We start from the raw sequence: 18,277 nt of genomic DNA, 5'->3' as shown, positions 1-18,277 counted from the left end.
GTATATGCTGTCCTCTCAAGAGGACTCAAATATTCCTCTCTCTCTCTCTCTCTCGTTCTCCTGCACACATTCGCAATATTGTCATGCAATTAGTACTGCTTTAGGGGGCCAAGTTCTGGGTCCAGTTCTGATGAGACATGAACAACTTTTGTCTCAAATTACTTATAACTGATATGGACCTTACGAAATATGGATTTAGATTAAGAAAACAAAATCCCCATCAATAGTTACGGGCATGAGCAAGGCTTAAGGTAAAGCTCCTCGTCAGTCGTAGCCCGGAGTCCATTGGATACACTGCTCATTGGTCTCTCCTACCTTCTATTTTTTAATGACTACTTGGTCGATCTTACTCCGGTCACTACCAGGCCAGTAAGGCTGCTAGGAAGTGAATCAGAATTAAGATCAGTTATTGTGATAGCGGCAGTTCTATTCATGCTCATGTTATGGAAAACAAATGGGGAACTTGTGAAGCAATTTTTTTGTTAATTTTTAATTTTTATTTTTTCTGTAGTTTCAAACATTTAAAATGATAAAACCAATGCCAAATCATAAGTAGGGCATAATAAAGAAAGAATTTTGTAGTCTATGTGAATGCTTCATGTACTTGTACAACTATACAATCACACAAATGCTTCCTACAAACAAATGTAGACAAATGCACATTAAGGCTATGTGGAATAAAAGCATCTTAAATAACAAGAGCATATCAAATTTTGAACAAACACTAAAAAAATTCTGGGATAAGTAACTCATAAGTTATGCATTAAATTAAGTTCCCAGCAATGAATTAAAGAAGCCAACATGAATTACGTATGCAACAGAGGAGCAGCGAATTGTAAACATGCACAAGAGTTATCTATATGAAAAATGAATGGACATGCTACTGAGATTCATAAAACTAAGAATCAACTAGCCATGTACTCTAAAGTGGGGTGCACTTCTTTTCTACTAGAACTAATTGGTGGAGAAGGGCCATAATATTCTTAGAAATAACCTGTGGTGGTAATGATGTTCTCTTTGTGATAATGGCTTTGTATTCACTTCTTGTTAATATGCATTTTCTCTAACACAAGTCTTCTAGCTTCATGGTGTTTTATTTGGCAACAAGAATTTTGGATTGCTGTCTCACTTTTTGCTTGGTTCTACTTCTTCCTTCTAATGATCGGTATGCTTGAAAACTATTTTAAACAAAAATCTGTATTCTAAAAACATAATGGGATATAAATTTTTTATAAAAATGAAATACATTCAAGAAATTAAAGTATCATGTTGAAAAAAGTTGTAGATCACAGTGAAAATAGACCAAGACATTGATATGCTTCACATTCAATCTATTGCATTAAAATTATGGATGAATATCTATGTGATCCATGTATTGAATTATTGAGAAAAGTATTTGTTTGTCAAATTCTTTGTTCATGTGTATCATCAACATGAAAACGCCATAGGCACAAAAACTGATTGTTTTGTCTTTATCATCTCTTTATGCTCAATTTCAAAGAGAATCTACTGCTATTCGAGGCAAAAGTATAGAGTTGGAACCTTGAAAGATCACTAGATTTTCTTGCATGAACCAGTGTTTTGACTGGAATACTATCTATAATGTTAATGAGATAAGCTAAACCATATTATTCTTGAGCTATATAAATAGATTTTATGACAGTAATCTGAATCAAAAGTGTAGTGATTGCATCTATTAACTTCTCCTAGAGTGTCTTTCTCCGTGGAGTTGGAATTTCCATATATTCCAGACCTTACATGATTGTGGTTGATGTGGGACGGGAAAGGGAAAACTTCAGAAAGAAGCAAATATGAAAAGGATTAGCAATCAATGATGATATGAGGGAGTTCACTTGAGAGATAGGAGACAAATAAATAAGAAGACAATAAACCATAGTCACAGATGTCGCCGATATTTTGAAAATATCGTGATATTTTCAAAATATCAGCCATTTATATAAATCATGATAATATCACGACATGGAAAGACGGAAGAGAAGGCGAATGGAAGAAAGAAAAGATGTAAGGAAGGAAGGAAAGAGGAAGGGAAGGAATGAAAGAAAGAAGGGAAGGTAGAAAAGAAGGAAAGAAAGAACGAGGAAGGGAAGGAAAAAAAGGAAAGAAAAAGGAAAGGAAAGGGGGGCTGTCGGTGGCTGCCCTGCGACAGGGGAAGAAAGAAGGAATGAAGGAAGAGAAGATGGGAAGGAAGAAAAGAAAGAAGGGAAGGAAGAAAAAAAGGAAGGAAAGAAAGATAAAGGGAAAGGGGGTCTAAGACAGTGCGCGTGCAATGGTTCAGAAAATCAGAAAAATTGATTATGGCAGTTAGGGATACGAGTGGACCGGGGCGGGGGCGGGGGACAAGGTCTCCACCCCTGTGCCATCTCAAAAATTTGCCCTCCATCCCCGTTTCGTGTCCTCCATCCCCGGTCTAAACGGGGTGAGGCGGTGCGGGGCCCCATTTCCCCTTGGTCCACTGCCATCCCTATAGAAGTAGAGGAAGGTTTACTAACGGGGATAGGGGACAGGACGGGGCGGGGTAAAGCGTAAGTCCATCCCCACAAGGGTTTTGATTTAAACCTCCATCCCCGTTTTATGTCCTCCATCCCCAGTCCAAACGGGGCGAGGCGGGGCAGGGCTCCCTTTCCCCCCGGTCCACTGACATCCCTAATGGCAGTTTGAATGAGATCTAGAGGGAAGTGGTGGACTGGTAGTTTTCACGGGTGACATTCACTGGCATAGTGGAATGTGTGGAAATAGGGAAATAGCTGAACCTTCAATTTTGAAAACTTGTAAGCATATGTCATCTATGAATCTAGAGCTTGCCATATTTGCTCAATGGGGTGACCAGGGGACTTAAACTTGAAGTGGAGAGGCTTGTACAGAATTGGCTTACTTCCAGTTTGTATTAGAGTAGTTCTTCTCTTGTTTCTTGATGATTCTTTTGTGGTGACCTCTTGTCACCCATGCTTCCTTTTTGATGAAAGTTCTTTTTCTTTCAAAGGAAAAAGGCTTTGGTGGTTATAAGATGTTTACTGGTGACTATCAGGTTGACAGGACCTGCCAGCCTTCTTATACATTTAAACCAAGCCAATCATTACCTGCTTGTTTTTGATATGCTTCATTGTGCTGTTGGTCTGTGTCACTGGGGTCAGATGCCTTTACTGTCATGTTCACAACCTGGTAACAGTTATAGATGCATTTTTGGTGTGCCTTTGGTTTCAATACACAAAATAAAATGTTATTTATGTCAATCAGCAGTATTTTCTTCTTATAATTACTGAAACAGTTTGCTTAGTTTTGATTTAATGTTGCACTAGTTAGTTAATTCCGCATGTGTATAACTGTTTGCCGGCCCAAAACCCGGATAAAGGAGGAGGGTTGCGGTTGGCCTCCGACAGCCAGCATAAAAACTTAGTCATACCCTATGAATATGAACCAATATGAGAATTTCGTTGGGGCGTTCCCTACTGAGCGATGCACTATACTCTATAGGCCCGGAGGCAGTGATAAATGGGCAAGGGTTGCTAGGTGGTCGCCCGGAAGCGACGCGTCACACCGGCGCCCGGGTGTGGTGTCAAATAGGCAAGGGTTCCCTCACTTTGTTGGACGGGTGGGGGTAAAGAAGTTAGTCCAAGACCATAAAATTAGGTTAGCCTCTTGGAACATAGGGCCTTTAACTGGTAAGTTGGTAGAGTTATTAGATATTATGTGTAGGAGAAAGATTGATATTTTATGTCTATAAGAGACCAAATGGGTAGGTGAGAAAGCAAAAGTGATAGAACCTTGGGGATATAAGATTTGGTATACAAGAATAAATAGGAATAGAGTAGGGATTGTTATGAGTCGTGAGTTTATAGATAATGTAGTTGAGGTTCGTAGGAAGGGTGATAGGATTTTACTTATTAAATTAGTATTAGGTACGGATATTATTAATATTATTAGTGTTTATGCACCTCAAGTAGGTTTAGATGATTCCGTTAAGCGTCAATTTTGAGAAGATTTAGATGGAGTAGTACAAACAATATCTTATGGAGAAAGGCTTTTCATCGGCGGTGACCTTAATGAGCATGTAGGCATTAGTAGGGATGAATTTGAGAGTATCCATGGAGGCTATGGTATAGGAGAAAGAAACGAAAGTGGAGAAAGGATTTTAGATTTTGGTTTGTCCCATGATATGATTTTAGCAAACACTTGGTTTAGGAAGAGAGAGTCTCACCTAGTAACATTTAAAAGTGGGGATAATACGAGTCAGATAGATTTTTTCCTATTTAGAAAGAGAGATAGGGGTTGTTGCATCGATTGTAAGGTTATACCGGGAGAAAGTGTAGCTACACAACATAGTCTTAATTTTAGATCTTAGAATTAGACAATGCCGCAAAAGAGATAGACATATGATAAATCCTAGAATTAAGTGGTGGGCACTGAAAGGAGCTAAACAAGGAATGTTTGTAGAGCAGATAGTTAAGGAAGCTGATTGGTGTCTCGAGGAGGATTCAGAATCAATGTGGAATAAGATAGCGGGTGGCATGAGAAAGGTGGCTAAGGAGGTATTGAGTGAGTCTAAAGGCGGTGCACCGCTAGGTAAGGATACATCATGGTGGAACGAGGATGTCAAATTAGCTATTAAGGTTAAAAGAGAGTGTTATAGAAATCTAAGTAAGAGTCGTGATAATGGGAATTTGGAGAAGTATATGATAGCAAAGAAGGAAGCTAAAAAAGTAGTTCGGAACGCGAGGGATAAGGTATATAAGGAGGTTTATGACAAGTTGGATACCAAAGAGGGGCGAGAAGGATATTTATAGGCTTGCAAAGATGAGAGATAGGAAATCGAGGGATCTGGGTATGGTTAGATGTATCAAAGATGAAACGCAAAGGGTTTTAGTCAAAGATGAGGAGATTAAGGAGACATGGAAATATTATTTTGATAAGCTCTTTAATGAAAGTCATGCTCAGGATCTTGGAGACTTCTCAATTCCTTTTCAAGAGATGAATCGTGACTTCATGCGCAAGATTCAAAAGAAAGAAATTGCAGAGGCTTTGAAGAAAATGAAATCAAGAAGGGCACTTGGCCCAGATGGTATACCTATCGAGGCTTGGAAATGCTTGGGAGAGAAAGGTTTAGAATGATTGACAAATCTTTTTAACAAGATTTGGCGGACAAATAAGATGCCTAATGAGTGGAGGAATAGTACATTGGTGCCTCTATATAAGAATAAGGGTGATATACAAGATTGCACAAACTATCGTGGTATAAAACTCATGAGTCATACTATGAAACTTTGGGAGAGGGTGATTGAGTCTAAGTTGAGGAAGGTTGTCATGATATCGGAGAGTCAATTTGGTTTTATGCCTGGAAGATCAACTATGAAAGCTATACATCTTCTTAGACAACTTATTGAGAGAAATAGAGAGAGGAATAAAGATTTGCATATGGTTTTTATTGATTTGGAGAAGGCATACGATAGAGTACCTAGGGACGTTCTCTGGTTGACAATGATGAAGAAAGGTGTTTCTCTCAAGTACATTAGAATAATTAAAGATATGTATGAAGAAGTAGTAACCAATGTCCGCACTTGTGGAGGGGTGACAACCAATTTTCCTATAACGGTTGGGTTACATCAAGGATCTGCTTTAAGCCCTTTCGTATTTGCTATAGTGATGGATGAGCTTACGAGATCAATTCAAGAAAATGTGCCGTGGTGTATGTTGTTTGCTGATGATATTGTTTTCATTGATGAGTCTAGAGCGGGGGTTAATGCTAAGTTAGAATTATGGAGACAAACATTGGAAGCAAGATGTTTTAAGTTGTAAGAGTAAGACAGAATACATGAAATTTCGGTTTAGTAAGCAACAAAGTAGTGATGGGAGTGTAGTGAAGCTTGGTGAGCAAGAAATACCGGTGGATGATTGTTTCAAATATTTGGGATCTATCATTCAGAAGTATGGAGAAATTGATGGAGATGTAAATCTTAGGATAAAGGTTGGGTGGATGAAATGGAAAAGTGCAACTGGAGTGTTGTGTGATCGTAGAATGCCATTGCGGTTGAAGGGAAAGTTTTATAAGACGACTATTACGCCTGCTTTACTATATGGTACAGAATGTTGGGCTGCCAAGAGACATCATATTCAAAAAATGAGTGTAGCTGAGATGCGTATGTTGAGATGGATGTGTGGAAATACAATAAAAGATAAGATTCGGAACGAGGAGATACATAAGAAGGTAGGCGTTGCACCCATTGAAAATAAGATGAGAGAGAATCATTTACGGTGGTTTGGACATATTCGGCGAAGGCCTAATGATGCTCCAGTTAGAAGGATGGAGAAATGGGAAAATGTATTAGTTAAAAGAGTTCGGGGTAGGCCTAGGAAGACATGGATGGAGGTGATAGGAAAGGATATGAATGCTTTTTACCTCACCGAGGACATGACATTAGATAAAATTGATTGGAGGAGAAGGATTCATGTGGAAGACCCATAATAATTTTCTTTTTTAGTTGATATTGCCGACCCCAATTATTTTGGGATGAAGGTGTAGTTGTTGTTGTTGTTTTAATACTTTTAGGGAAAATATAAGCATTGCTGTGCCTTTTGGTTTCAGTAAACATCTAAATAATGGGTTATTCTTGTCAATCAGAAATGTTTTCCCTCTTATAATTAGTGAAAACTTCTGCTTTATTTTTTTTGTTGTACTAGTTTGTTCTTCCAACGTTGATTCTTACTATTCTTAATGTGTATACCACATCTTTTTTAGATACTTTTAGGGAGCATACATGTATTTTCTAAATCTGTCTGTTTTGCCTTCTGCAGAAATTGGATGAGGCCGCTGTTCACACGGTGTTCAGCAAATCACTTCAAAACTACATGAATTGGTGCAACTATTTGGGTCTCCAGCCTGTATGGAGCAAGTATGGAGCCATTAACTGTTTTATATTAATACATTGAACCATGCTGTGAACAAATCTTTGTCCTGTTTTTGTAGTGTCGAAGCTCTCAGCAAGGAGAAGAAGCTAACACTGGTTTCTTTATACTTCTTAATCTGGGGTGAAGCTGGAAACATCAGATTTTTGCCTGAGTGCTTATGTTACATTCTTCATCATGTATGTCAACCCCTGTCTGGGACATCTATTCTTCCTTTAATGAATCTTATTGTATGAAAATAATTGCACATGCACACAGAACAGTCACATCAGATAACTAGTGGTTTGGGTCATATCAACCAGTTTTGTTTCCAGCAATAATGTTGTACTTGCACGCATGGTTGTTCTCATTCTTTAAATTATCAACTGAGGTATATGTAATATGATGAATGATTGTGTTGCTTCTTGTATATGGGGTTACTTCGGTGGTTGGTGTTATATATATATAACCATGCTAAATGTGTTTTTCAGGCTTTTTCATTTTAATTTTAAATTTTGACTGTACAAATGTGATCTATACACTTCATTTTATATGGATCGGCTATTGTCGCATTCAATTCCAACACAGTAGGTTTTTATGAGGTTTGAAAATCAACAGCCCAAAATTGTCATAAATTTTTGAGGCTCCAAATATCGTTTTTGTCATCGAAAAGGCATGATCCCGGTTCCGATTCCCTAGTAACTTGACCATGCTGAACACGTGTATGGGGTCAGAATTGCGAAAAAGCACTAGATGACACGAAAAACCTATTTAGCATGCTTTTATCACTCTATATACATAATACGTATTATGCACACACACACACACAAATGTGCACACACCTATGTAGTGCCTAGTCGGTCTAGGCATAAGTAAAACGCTTAGACTTTGCAATTCCTAGGTGGGTACCTTAAAAGGTACCAATTTTGCCGACTAGCCACAGTCTAAGGTGCCTTGTCGATGACTCAGCTGCCCCTGCCTAGGCATGAGGGCAGTTTAGTCATTTATTATTATTATGTATTCTGTTATTTTTTGCGTATATATAATTGTATATGTGTTTGTGTGTCTGAGTTTTTCTGTGAAATGATGAAAACATGCATAGTTATATATATATATATATATATATATATATATATATATATCTGTCTGTGTTACTTTGCTTTTGAGATTTTTTCTGTGAAACATTGAAAGCATACACAGTTAATTTAAAATGATTATGTTTTTTATGTGTTACTTTGTTTCTGATGAATTTTTCTATAAAAGCCTGAAAGCATGTTTCGTATTATGAATTATGTAATATGTTATTTATATTATGTATGTGTTATTGTGCTTCTGTATTATGGATTATGTTATTTATATATGTATGTGTATGTTTAGTATTTATATATATATTTATATATACTCACTCCATGACGCAGATGGTTTTGTTCCAATTTGTCCCATGGATGGATTCGGCATGTTGAAAATAGTGCAAACCAGCTTTTGAATCATGTTTTTTCGATGAAAAAACACAATTTCATGACCTGTGAAAGTATCACACATTGTAGGATGTTGACTTTTGAAGCCTTATAAAAACCTATCTGTCTGTAGTAATTTTACAATCTAAGAACCAATTCCCACTAAGACAAACATGCACATCACATTTATAAGGCTAGATGAGTTCAGATTAACCAGGGTTGCATATTTTGTGTTGCAAAATGAACCTTTAGATGTGGACTTCTGAAAGTTCCTGACATGGCCCCGGACTTAATAAGTGGAGGGGGAGATTGTTGACCAAAACAAAAGAAGAAATGATTAGAGGTTGGCTAGGAATTGAGTTCCTCAACAACTGCCTGGATAGTATCTGCTTATTTAATAGATGACTTGACTTTAATAGATGACTTGACTTTACTCCCAATTTCAGGCTTGTTTAGTAAATGGCACAATGCAAGATTGCATGCTTTTGAATACGCTTGGGTTTACTAATCCTTTTTTAAATAATCATATTAATTTGTTCAACATTTCAATAGAAAAATGTCTTGAAATTTAAATTCTTTTGACTTCTTCACGCACTCCATTTGACCAACTTGATCTAATGTTTAAGTTTCTTTGTTTTTCAACTTTTGGTTTTTAGAGTGGGCCTCTTGAGCTTATTTTAGACTGATTCGGTAGGTGAAGACTGTTGCCTTTCTGCTGGGACGTGATTATAACCTCTGTGAATATTTCAATGTAATAAGAAATGACAACCTGGATGTGTAATTTTGGTTTGAGCATTTACTCTTTGTGGATGTATCAATGTAATAAAAAGTGTCAGCCTGGATGGCTTGGTGTTGGTTTGAGCATAAATTGTAAACAATTTGAATAGATTTGTTGAGAGTCTGAAATCCCTTACTGGCTTTTTAACAAGATACGTTGGATGCGATAATACCAAGTCGGTCTCCTTTCTTTGACAAATGCTCTTGATGATTGTTGGGAGAGCTGGGGTGAATTTAATATTTTTGTACCTTCACTAGACAATTGATGCGATAATACAAAGTCGGTCTCCTTTCTTTGACAAATGCTCTTGATGATTGTTGGAAGAGCTGGGGTGAATTTAATATTTTTGTACCTTCACTAGACAATTGCCAGGAAATGGATCTGCTTTCTTGCTTTTTTTTAAGTAGTAAAGCCATTGGATTTAAAAAGAGAAGAATTTGTGTCCTATATTTATAAAATCCTAGTTCCTTTTTGTATCCACAACATAACAAGGTTTTTGGAAACCAAAGGTCAAAATAATTGTATAGCAAAGGAAACCCACGGTTTGCCCACAAATCTGCAATAATAGCCGTGAAGAGTGCTATTCATGTTATAGTTTATTTTACTGTTAGCAGCATGACCTGTGGCTCAATATGCTTTCAGCTATTGTGTGACTGACGGTGATGTGTAATCCTATTGTTGTTTCTTGGTTTGAAGTTTTGTATGCATGAGCATGTGGGTGTGCTCATGTGTTTGTGTGTTTGTTATCTGCTTAATCTGCCCCTATCATGGTTTCTACTTTTCTTTTACATAACCGCGAAACTGGCTTGCAACATAAAAACCTGATTGTTTTCATACCATGAAAGTTTTGGTGCATTGTGGGTCAACTGATTTTATTAGGTATTAAAAACTTGTCTAAATGTCATAATCTGAAGTGCTTTTACTGAATAACGCTTGAATATCACATCTGTACAGTTTGACCCACAAGGTATTTAATCAACTGTTTACAACATCTATATGGTTTACTATATATACGATGATATCATTACTATCAGATATCAACTGACCCTGCAACTTACAAACTACTTGACTATATTGTATTCATGAATATGATTTTCTTTTACTTGTATTTCTATAGATGGTGAGAGAGATGGAGGAGATATTGCGGCAGCAGATAGCACAACCTGCTCATAGTTGTTCTTCTCCTAATGGTGTATCATTCCTTGATCAAGTCATTTCTCCACTTTATGAAGTTATTGCTGCGGTAATTTAGATTTTTTTTTCAAAGAACTTAATTGCTAGTTGCTATCTGCAAATGTATCCTCTATGTGTGTGCGTGCGTGCACGCGAGCGCGCCCGTGTGTGTGTGTGTGTGTGTGTGTGTGTGTGTGTGTGCACATGCATTGATGAAAGTAGATTAGTTGCTTTACCTCATAATCTTCCTATCCAAAATTGATTGATGATAGACCCTGATTCCATTTCTTACACAATTTTGAGATTGTCAAGTAGAGGACAGGCATGTTAAAGTATTGTTTATGCCTGATTAATTACCTGAATGTGCTGCTGTTCCTTTGTATGACATCAGATTTGCTGTTCTGTGTTATGGTCTATGTAGTCAAAAGTGCTAGGCGGTGCCTAGTCAGTAGACCCCTAAAAAGACTAGTCGAGGACTAGGCGCGACTAGTCGGTGCCCCAATCAAAATATAAAAAAGTACACAAAATATACATAAAAATATGTTTAATTCTCTTACTAATAAGATATTGTCATTACACAAATACAAAATTGCACATCCTTTCAGAAAATCTATTAATATACATAACCCGAATATAGATATATATATATATATATAATTGTACACACACATCAATATATATATATATATATATATTATTCATAACATATTCAGTGTAATCAACAAATATGCTTTCAACCTTTCACAGAAGCACAATAACACATACATATATAAATAACATATTAAATAATTCATAATACTAAACATGCTTTAAGGATTTTATAGAAAAATTCATCAGAAACAAACACAAACATATATAAAAAACATAATCAATTAAAATTAACGGTGTATGCTTTCAATGTTTCACAGAAAAAATCCCAAAAGCAAAGTAGCACACACACACAGATATATATATATATATATATATAATAACTAATCATGTTTTCATGATTTCATAGAACAAATTACGCAAACACACACACCTATATATAATTATATACAACAACAACAACTACGCCTTCATCCCAAAACAATTGGGGTCGGCGATATGAACCAACAATGAAAATCATTCTGGGTCTTCCACATGAATCCTTCTCCTCCATTCATTTCTATCCAATGCCATGTCCTCGGTGAGGTTCAAAGCATTCATATCCTTTCCTATCACCTCCATCCATGTCTTCCTAGGCCTACCCTGACCTCTTTTAACTAATATATTTTCCCATTTCTCCATCCTTCTAACTGGAGCATCATTAGGCCTTTGTCGAATATGTCCAAACCACCGTAAACGATTCTCTCTCATCTTATTTTCAATGGGTGCAACGCCTACCTTCTTATGTATCTTCTCGTTCCGAATCTTATCTTTTATTGTATTTCCACACATCCATCTCAGCATACGCATCTCAGCTACACTCATTTTTTGAATATGATGTCTCTTGGCAGCCCAACATTCCGTACCATATAGTAAAGCGGGCCTAATAGTCGTCCTATAAAACTTGCCCTTCAACCGCAATGGCATTCTACGATCGCACAACACTCCAGTTGCACTCTTCCATTTCATCCACCCAACCTTTATCCTATGATTTACATCTCCATCAATTTCTCCATACTTTTGAATGATTAATCCCAAATATTTGAAAGAATCATCCACCGGTATTTCTTGCTCACGAAGCTTCACTACACTCCCATCTCTATTTCGTTGCTTACTAAATCGACATTCCATGTATTCTGTCTTACTCAACTTAAAACCTCTTGCTTCCATGTATTATATATATACAAAAAAACAACAACATATATAAGCCTAATACATGGCTAAAGTAGCTGCCCTCGTGCCTAGGCAGAGGCATCTTAGTCGCCGACTAGGCGCCTTAGTCGGTGCCTATTCCGCAAAATTGGTACCTTTAAGGTACCCACCTAGGAATTGCAAAGCCTAGGCAGTTTACTTACGTCTGACTGACTAGGCGGACTATCGGTGCCTAGTCTTGGTTTTGACTACATAGGTTATGATTGACATTCTCCTGAACATCATGCCTTTGTTGCATCATGAATAAAAGGAACATAAGGGGATATCAAGTTTAACTGAGTGGCATCAAGCCATAGCAGCAGAACTTCGTAGTGACAAACATTTTGCTTGCAAATTTTTTGTAGTAATTTATCATGAGTTTTTAGAAAATTTTGCTCGCGCTTTTATTTGCAAAATCTCAACAAAATTAAGAATAGATACACGGAACACAACGAAAGACAATAAAAGCTTTAGCTGTGGAGAATAGTCATCATTTTTTGCTAATATTTTGTTGTTAAAACATAAAATCGTGATAGAATCATGACATTTTCATTTAAACATAATATCATGATGTTTTAAAATATTGTGACAGATTAAATGTTTAAAAGTCATTAAAGTTTTTTGCAATATTTTCAAAACGTTGTCGATATTTGTGAAAACATCCCTGATAGCCCATTGACAAGAAAAGAAAAGAAAAGATGAGGTTCCAGATCCAAAAATGGTGGCTCCATGGCTTTGTGGTACACTTACCAAGAGGGAAACAGGAGGACAGTTGAAGTTTCAGTAATCAACCCAACTGTAACACATCTGATGATACAATGTTCTGGATCATTGTGGGTGAGGAAGAAATGTCTAAGACTAATTTCAGGTTTTAATTGTGGACGACGATTGGGCTCCTAAAAGCGATGTTCACTTTGTGTTGTTTTGCCTTCTGTGGGCAAAGGGCTGATACCTGTCTTCCCAGTGTAGGTTCTTAGTTGATTGATCTTTGTTGGATCCACATGTAAATCAGAGTTGCAAAATATTTTGAATGAAGAATTTTTTAGCTTCTATCAGAAGGGCCACTAGAATATGAGAATTAGAGTGTGAACTGAGATTTTCATGTTTTTTTTCTTAACCAACCATGCAGATGTGATCAACATGCTTGATATTGAAGGGACCTGCTCTTGAATCATTGATTGCGATGCATAAGCAGGTGTTTTTAAGGATTGAAAATCAATGGCTCAGACTTTTCGTAAATATTCAAGCATTCAATATCATGTTTCTTTTTGTCAAAAAAGTATGATTCACCAGTTGATTCCTAGTAAATGGACCATGCTGAATGCATATTCTGCATTGGATTTGCAAAAATAGTATTAAAAACGTCTAGTTCACACTCTAATTCTCATATTCTAGTGCCCCCAGTAAGAAAATAAGCAAATATATCTTTTAGAATAGAAGATCTGAACAGATCTAAATGATTCCAGAGATCCCTTTACAAGCTAAAATAGGTCCACACTTGTCAGTTTGATATTTGAATTGACTATGGACCACTAACCTACAAAGACTTAGAATAAGCCTCATTTAACATGAATCAATGGTGGGTGGTGTACACCTATGCCAAGTGCATTGGGGCTAATGTTGATGCAGGGTCATATCCCATAGCTTACAAATTTGACGCTCAATTGCGTGGATCCGAAGTCCTCAACATTCCGTTGCATACAAAAATGCCTCAAATTTAATCAGATTGTCATACCTTAAGATGTATAAGATTACCATAACCCCTATTTCTCTTGAAGGCTTAGCGTATCCATGGAATTCATAGCAAAACTGAATGGATCTGATGCATCTATAAATACATTGTAACGACCCCAACTCGTACCCATGAAAAATTGACAACTTTTTTTTCAAGTGCGGAAACATTTTCATAATCCCGGGGCCTTTATCCACAACCATAAGGGATCTCATCTTTCAAACCAAACCAAACTTTATTTAATTATAAATGACAAAGTCTGCGACAATTGCAAAATATCAGTGAATGAAATCAAATGAAAAGAAAAGAGTCACGTTGTCCAAAAGAATCTATCATGCAGTCATGTAGTCTCCTCGTAGCTCCTCTCAAAAGCAAGTCGTCTCACCGAGTCTCTAAGGCTCCGAGAAACACAAAAGTAGGGGCGTTAGAATCCAAATAATTCTGTATACGAATCCCTCCAATGAATCAAATAAGCAAAGAGAACATAAATAAGATTCATGCATGTTTTGGAGGGCTAATTCATTTAAGTAGTAAGGACATCTATCATGCTACAGGGTACAATATCATGCAATCAACAAGACATCATAAGTAAAACACAAATAAATATGCATGATTTAATGCATAACAGAAAAATGCATGATGTCAGTGCACATGCATGCATAAATTATTATCTTTATTAAGTTCTTTTATTATATGCATATCCCTATTAGGATGCATATAAGTTTTTTTTTTAATTACCGTTGTTCGCGGATACTCAAAACATGTAAAAATTTTCGAGGTCAAGTATGGTTTCCAGGGTAATTTAGTACATAAGTTGTATATTATTACTCAATTTCAAACTTAACCCTCGACTGAAACAACTTTTGGAACACTAGACCTCTACATATAATGTCGGGACACCAGAGACCTCCATATCTACAAATGTCACTTTGTCCATACACCACTCCTAGGTAAAGTTGCGGATTCTCTCTAAAACCGTGACAAAGAACCTCAAAATCGGGTTCAGTGGTAACAACACATATGAAGTTTTAACATTCTCACGGTTTCTCAAAACCGCAACTCTAAGAGTTCCATTCTAAAGAAGAGATATCTCAAAACGTATATTACACTGTCCTTTTTCTATATCTTGTTATTAATACCCATTCATTAATTTGCAATTTATCTTGCAAAATTAGTAATACAAGTTCGCATATTAAAATACGAGGCTCATCACTGGACCACATCCCATGAAAAACCTTAAACAGGGCAATATAGTGAAACTATATTAATGTGAATTTTCCGATGTATTAAAACAAGTAAAGAAGAAGCAAATCCAAGCTCAAGGCTCACCAGGCCTACAATGATCCATTTTGATCATCGATATATTATATGCAAAAATCATGACAACCTGCCATATATGCAATGATGTCAACATGCTTTCAAATGCACATTCATATACGCCAATCTAAAAATGTGCATGAGATACAACATTCACATGCATGTGTCCACACTATTCATGTGCATGTTTTTGTGTAATCATGCCACACATATGCTTTCATTCATGAATCATCTCAATTATAACATGTGAATATTCATGCATTTACTTACATGCAAACACACATCAATTTCATGTATGCACATGCACTTGAAATAGAAAGTTTTTCATTTGTACCTGTATTGATTGATTGAGAGAGAGAGAGACCAAAATGTCGATTACGACATACAGAAATCGTGACCTAATGGTTGTATTAATAAACTTAAGTGTACATTGTGGGTCGGGTCGGGTCTGGTGTAATATCCGAACCCGGATACAAATAAAAATACAAGCTTATGTATGAATGAACTCGGGTCTAGGCTTATACATGAGTGTTTCGGGTTTGGTACAGGATCCAGACCCGAAACACTATTCACCTTTTTCACCCCCCTCAAGTTGATCATGATTATGGACCATGCATAACTTGCCTTTACGCATCCAAAAACGATCCTTTGTTAACCCTTTCGTAAATATGTCCGCAACTTGTCTTTCAGTATTGACGAACTCAGGCTCAATCTCTTTTTCTTCAACTTTCTGTCTCACAAAGTGTTGGTCAATCTCAATGTGCTTAGCACGACTGTGATGTACTGGATTGAATGACATGTTTATAGCACTTTGGTTGTCACATAGCAAGATAGTTTGTGAGATCTTTTCTCCTACTTCAGTCAGTAGATGTCTGATCCATGTGACTTCGGCAGTAGCAACAACTATAGATCTATACTCAGCCTCAATACTTGATCTAGCGATAGCCTTTTGTTTTCTACTGCTCTAAAAGACTGAATTTCTTCCAATGAAGGCACAATATCCTGATGTAGATCTTCGTTCATCATGATCTCCTGCCCAGTCTGCATCACAATATACAATGAGTCTATGATCATCTTTGCCATATGGCTGTGGTGAGTATGGCAATCCATCCCCAATTGTCCCTTTCAGATATCTAAGGATCCTCTTGACGACTTCCATATGTCCAGTACGTGGCGCATGTATAAATTGAGACACTGGATTGACTGAATAAACAATATCAGGTCTAGTGAATGTGAGGTACTGTAACATTCCTATTATGCTTCGATACCTGGTGGGGTCATCACACAGATCTCCATCATGAGCGCTAAGTTTTTGATGAAGCACACTCGGAGTTGTCAGAGGTTTGCAGTCTTTCATGCCTGCCTTGCTGAGAAGATCTACAGTGTACTTGTGCTGAGTGAGTGTCAAGCCATGAGCCTGATTATTAACTTCTACACCAAGAAAATAGCGCAGAGCTCCAAGATCTTTCATTTTGAACCTCTGACCTAGTAAGTCTTTTACTTCTTGGATGTGGGCCGCAGAGTTTCTGTGATAACAATATCATCGACATAAATTAATAACAGAGTGGTCACAGTCTGACTTCTGAAAATAAACAATGAGTGGTCCAACATGGAATGTGAAAATCCATGTTTCTGAATCTCTAGTATGAAGCTATCAAACCAAGAGCGAGATGCTTGCTTCAGACCATAGATAACTCTCTTTAACCTGCACACATGAGTTTTACAATTTTGTTCTTGATATCCAGGGGGTTGCTCCATGTACACTTCTTCCTTCAAGTCCCCATGCAAGAAAGCATTTTTTACATCAAACTGACTCAACTTCCATCCATGTTCAAGAACCAGAGAAATAATACTCTGAATTGTTCCCATTCTTACAACCAGACTAAAAGTTTCATCATAGCTTGTCCTGCTTCTTGAGTGAATCCTTTTGCCACAAGCCTTGCCTTGTATCGTTCAATGATTCCATCTGACTTGTACTTTATCTTGTAGACCCATTTACATCCGACAACATTTTTGTCAGGTGGTCTGGGAACAACTTCCCAAGTTCCACATTCATGCAAAGCTTGCATTTCATCATTCATGGCTTCTACCCACTTGGTAGAAGCGGCTGCATGGTAGTAGATAGTGGGCTCGTCTTTCTTATTGAGAGCAGTTAAAAAAAATTGAAGATCCAAGGAGAAGTTGTTATAGCTAAACCACCTGTCAATGGGATGTCGTATGCGGCTCGATTGTCTGACCTCAAGTGTGTGAGAAGGAGTCAGATTGCTGACTGAGGCATGATCTGAATGGCTTGATGTTGTCGGTCTCTGTCTAGAATAGACAATGCCTTTGTATCTGCCCGATACTTTTTCTGAATTCTGTGGCCCCGACATCTCAGTGTTTTCAAACATCTCTTCTTCTTGCTGCACGCAATCTGATGAACATGCTTCACTAGAGCCAACAAAAAGTTCTTAACTCAACCAAGGATAGTAAACTTCAGTTGGTATATACGTTGCATCAGCTTTGTCATCAAAATTTTGTTCATCAAAGACAACATTTCTTGAGATTCTGATACATTTGTTGGTGGGATCATAATACCTATATCCTTTGTAGTCATCTGTGTATCCCACAAACCTACACTTATGGGCTTTGTCTTGAAACTTGTTTCTCAGGGACCGATCAATATGCACATAGAAAATACATCCAAAAACACACAAATCATGATAAATAGGATGAGCTCCAAAGAGGTAGTGATAAAGAGACTTATTTTTCATAACGACCATCGACAATCTATTTATCACATGCACGACAAAATGAAAAGCTTCTGTCCATAGGTTGATGGAAAGATTGCTGTCATGAAGCATACTCATGACACTTTCAACGATATGTCTATATTTTCGTTCATCAATCCCATTTTGTTGAGGAGTGTGAGGGCATGACACCCTTCTTCCTATTCCGTTATTTTGAAGAAAAGAAATAAAATCACGGGATAAAAATTCCCTACCTCCATCACATTGGAAAGATTGAATGGACTCAGAAATTTGGTTTTTGACCAAGGAAAGAAAATTTTGAAACAAAGAGAAGAGTTCTGACTTATTCTTTATGAAATATATCCAAGTGTATCGA

The 18,277-nt window shown here is 37.0% G+C and overlaps 1 protein-coding gene across 3 annotated transcripts in view; it reads left to right on the top strand.

The window, feature by feature from the left end:
• GSL10 (glucan synthase-like 10) overlaps positions 1 to 18,277 on the top strand; it is a 234,036-nt gene that overhangs the window by 43,912 nt on the left and 171,847 nt on the right. For all 3 annotated transcript variants that reach the window (XR_016432360.1, XM_090008729.1, XM_090008730.1), the window contains exons 9-11: positions 6,808 to 6,905; positions 6,980 to 7,097; positions 10,250 to 10,375. Coding sequence is in view for 2 of the 3 variants with exons in the window: in XM_090008729.1 (XP_089864855.1) it covers positions 6,808 to 6,905; positions 6,980 to 7,097; positions 10,250 to 10,375 (342 nt within the window). In the remaining variant the exon portion in view is untranslated. The remainder of the gene's footprint in view (positions 1 to 6,807; positions 6,906 to 6,979; positions 7,098 to 10,249; positions 10,376 to 18,277) is intronic.

The sequence above is a fragment of the Nuphar pumila genome, chromosome 6 (genome assembly GCF_984573655.1).
Source record: "Nuphar pumila chromosome 6, dmNupPumi1.hap1.1, whole genome shotgun sequence".
NCBI lineage: Eukaryota > Viridiplantae > Streptophyta > Magnoliopsida > Nymphaeales > Nymphaeaceae > Nuphar > Nuphar pumila.
Note: the sequence above shows the minus strand (reverse complement) of the source record. Positions and strands in the feature narration are given on the sequence as shown.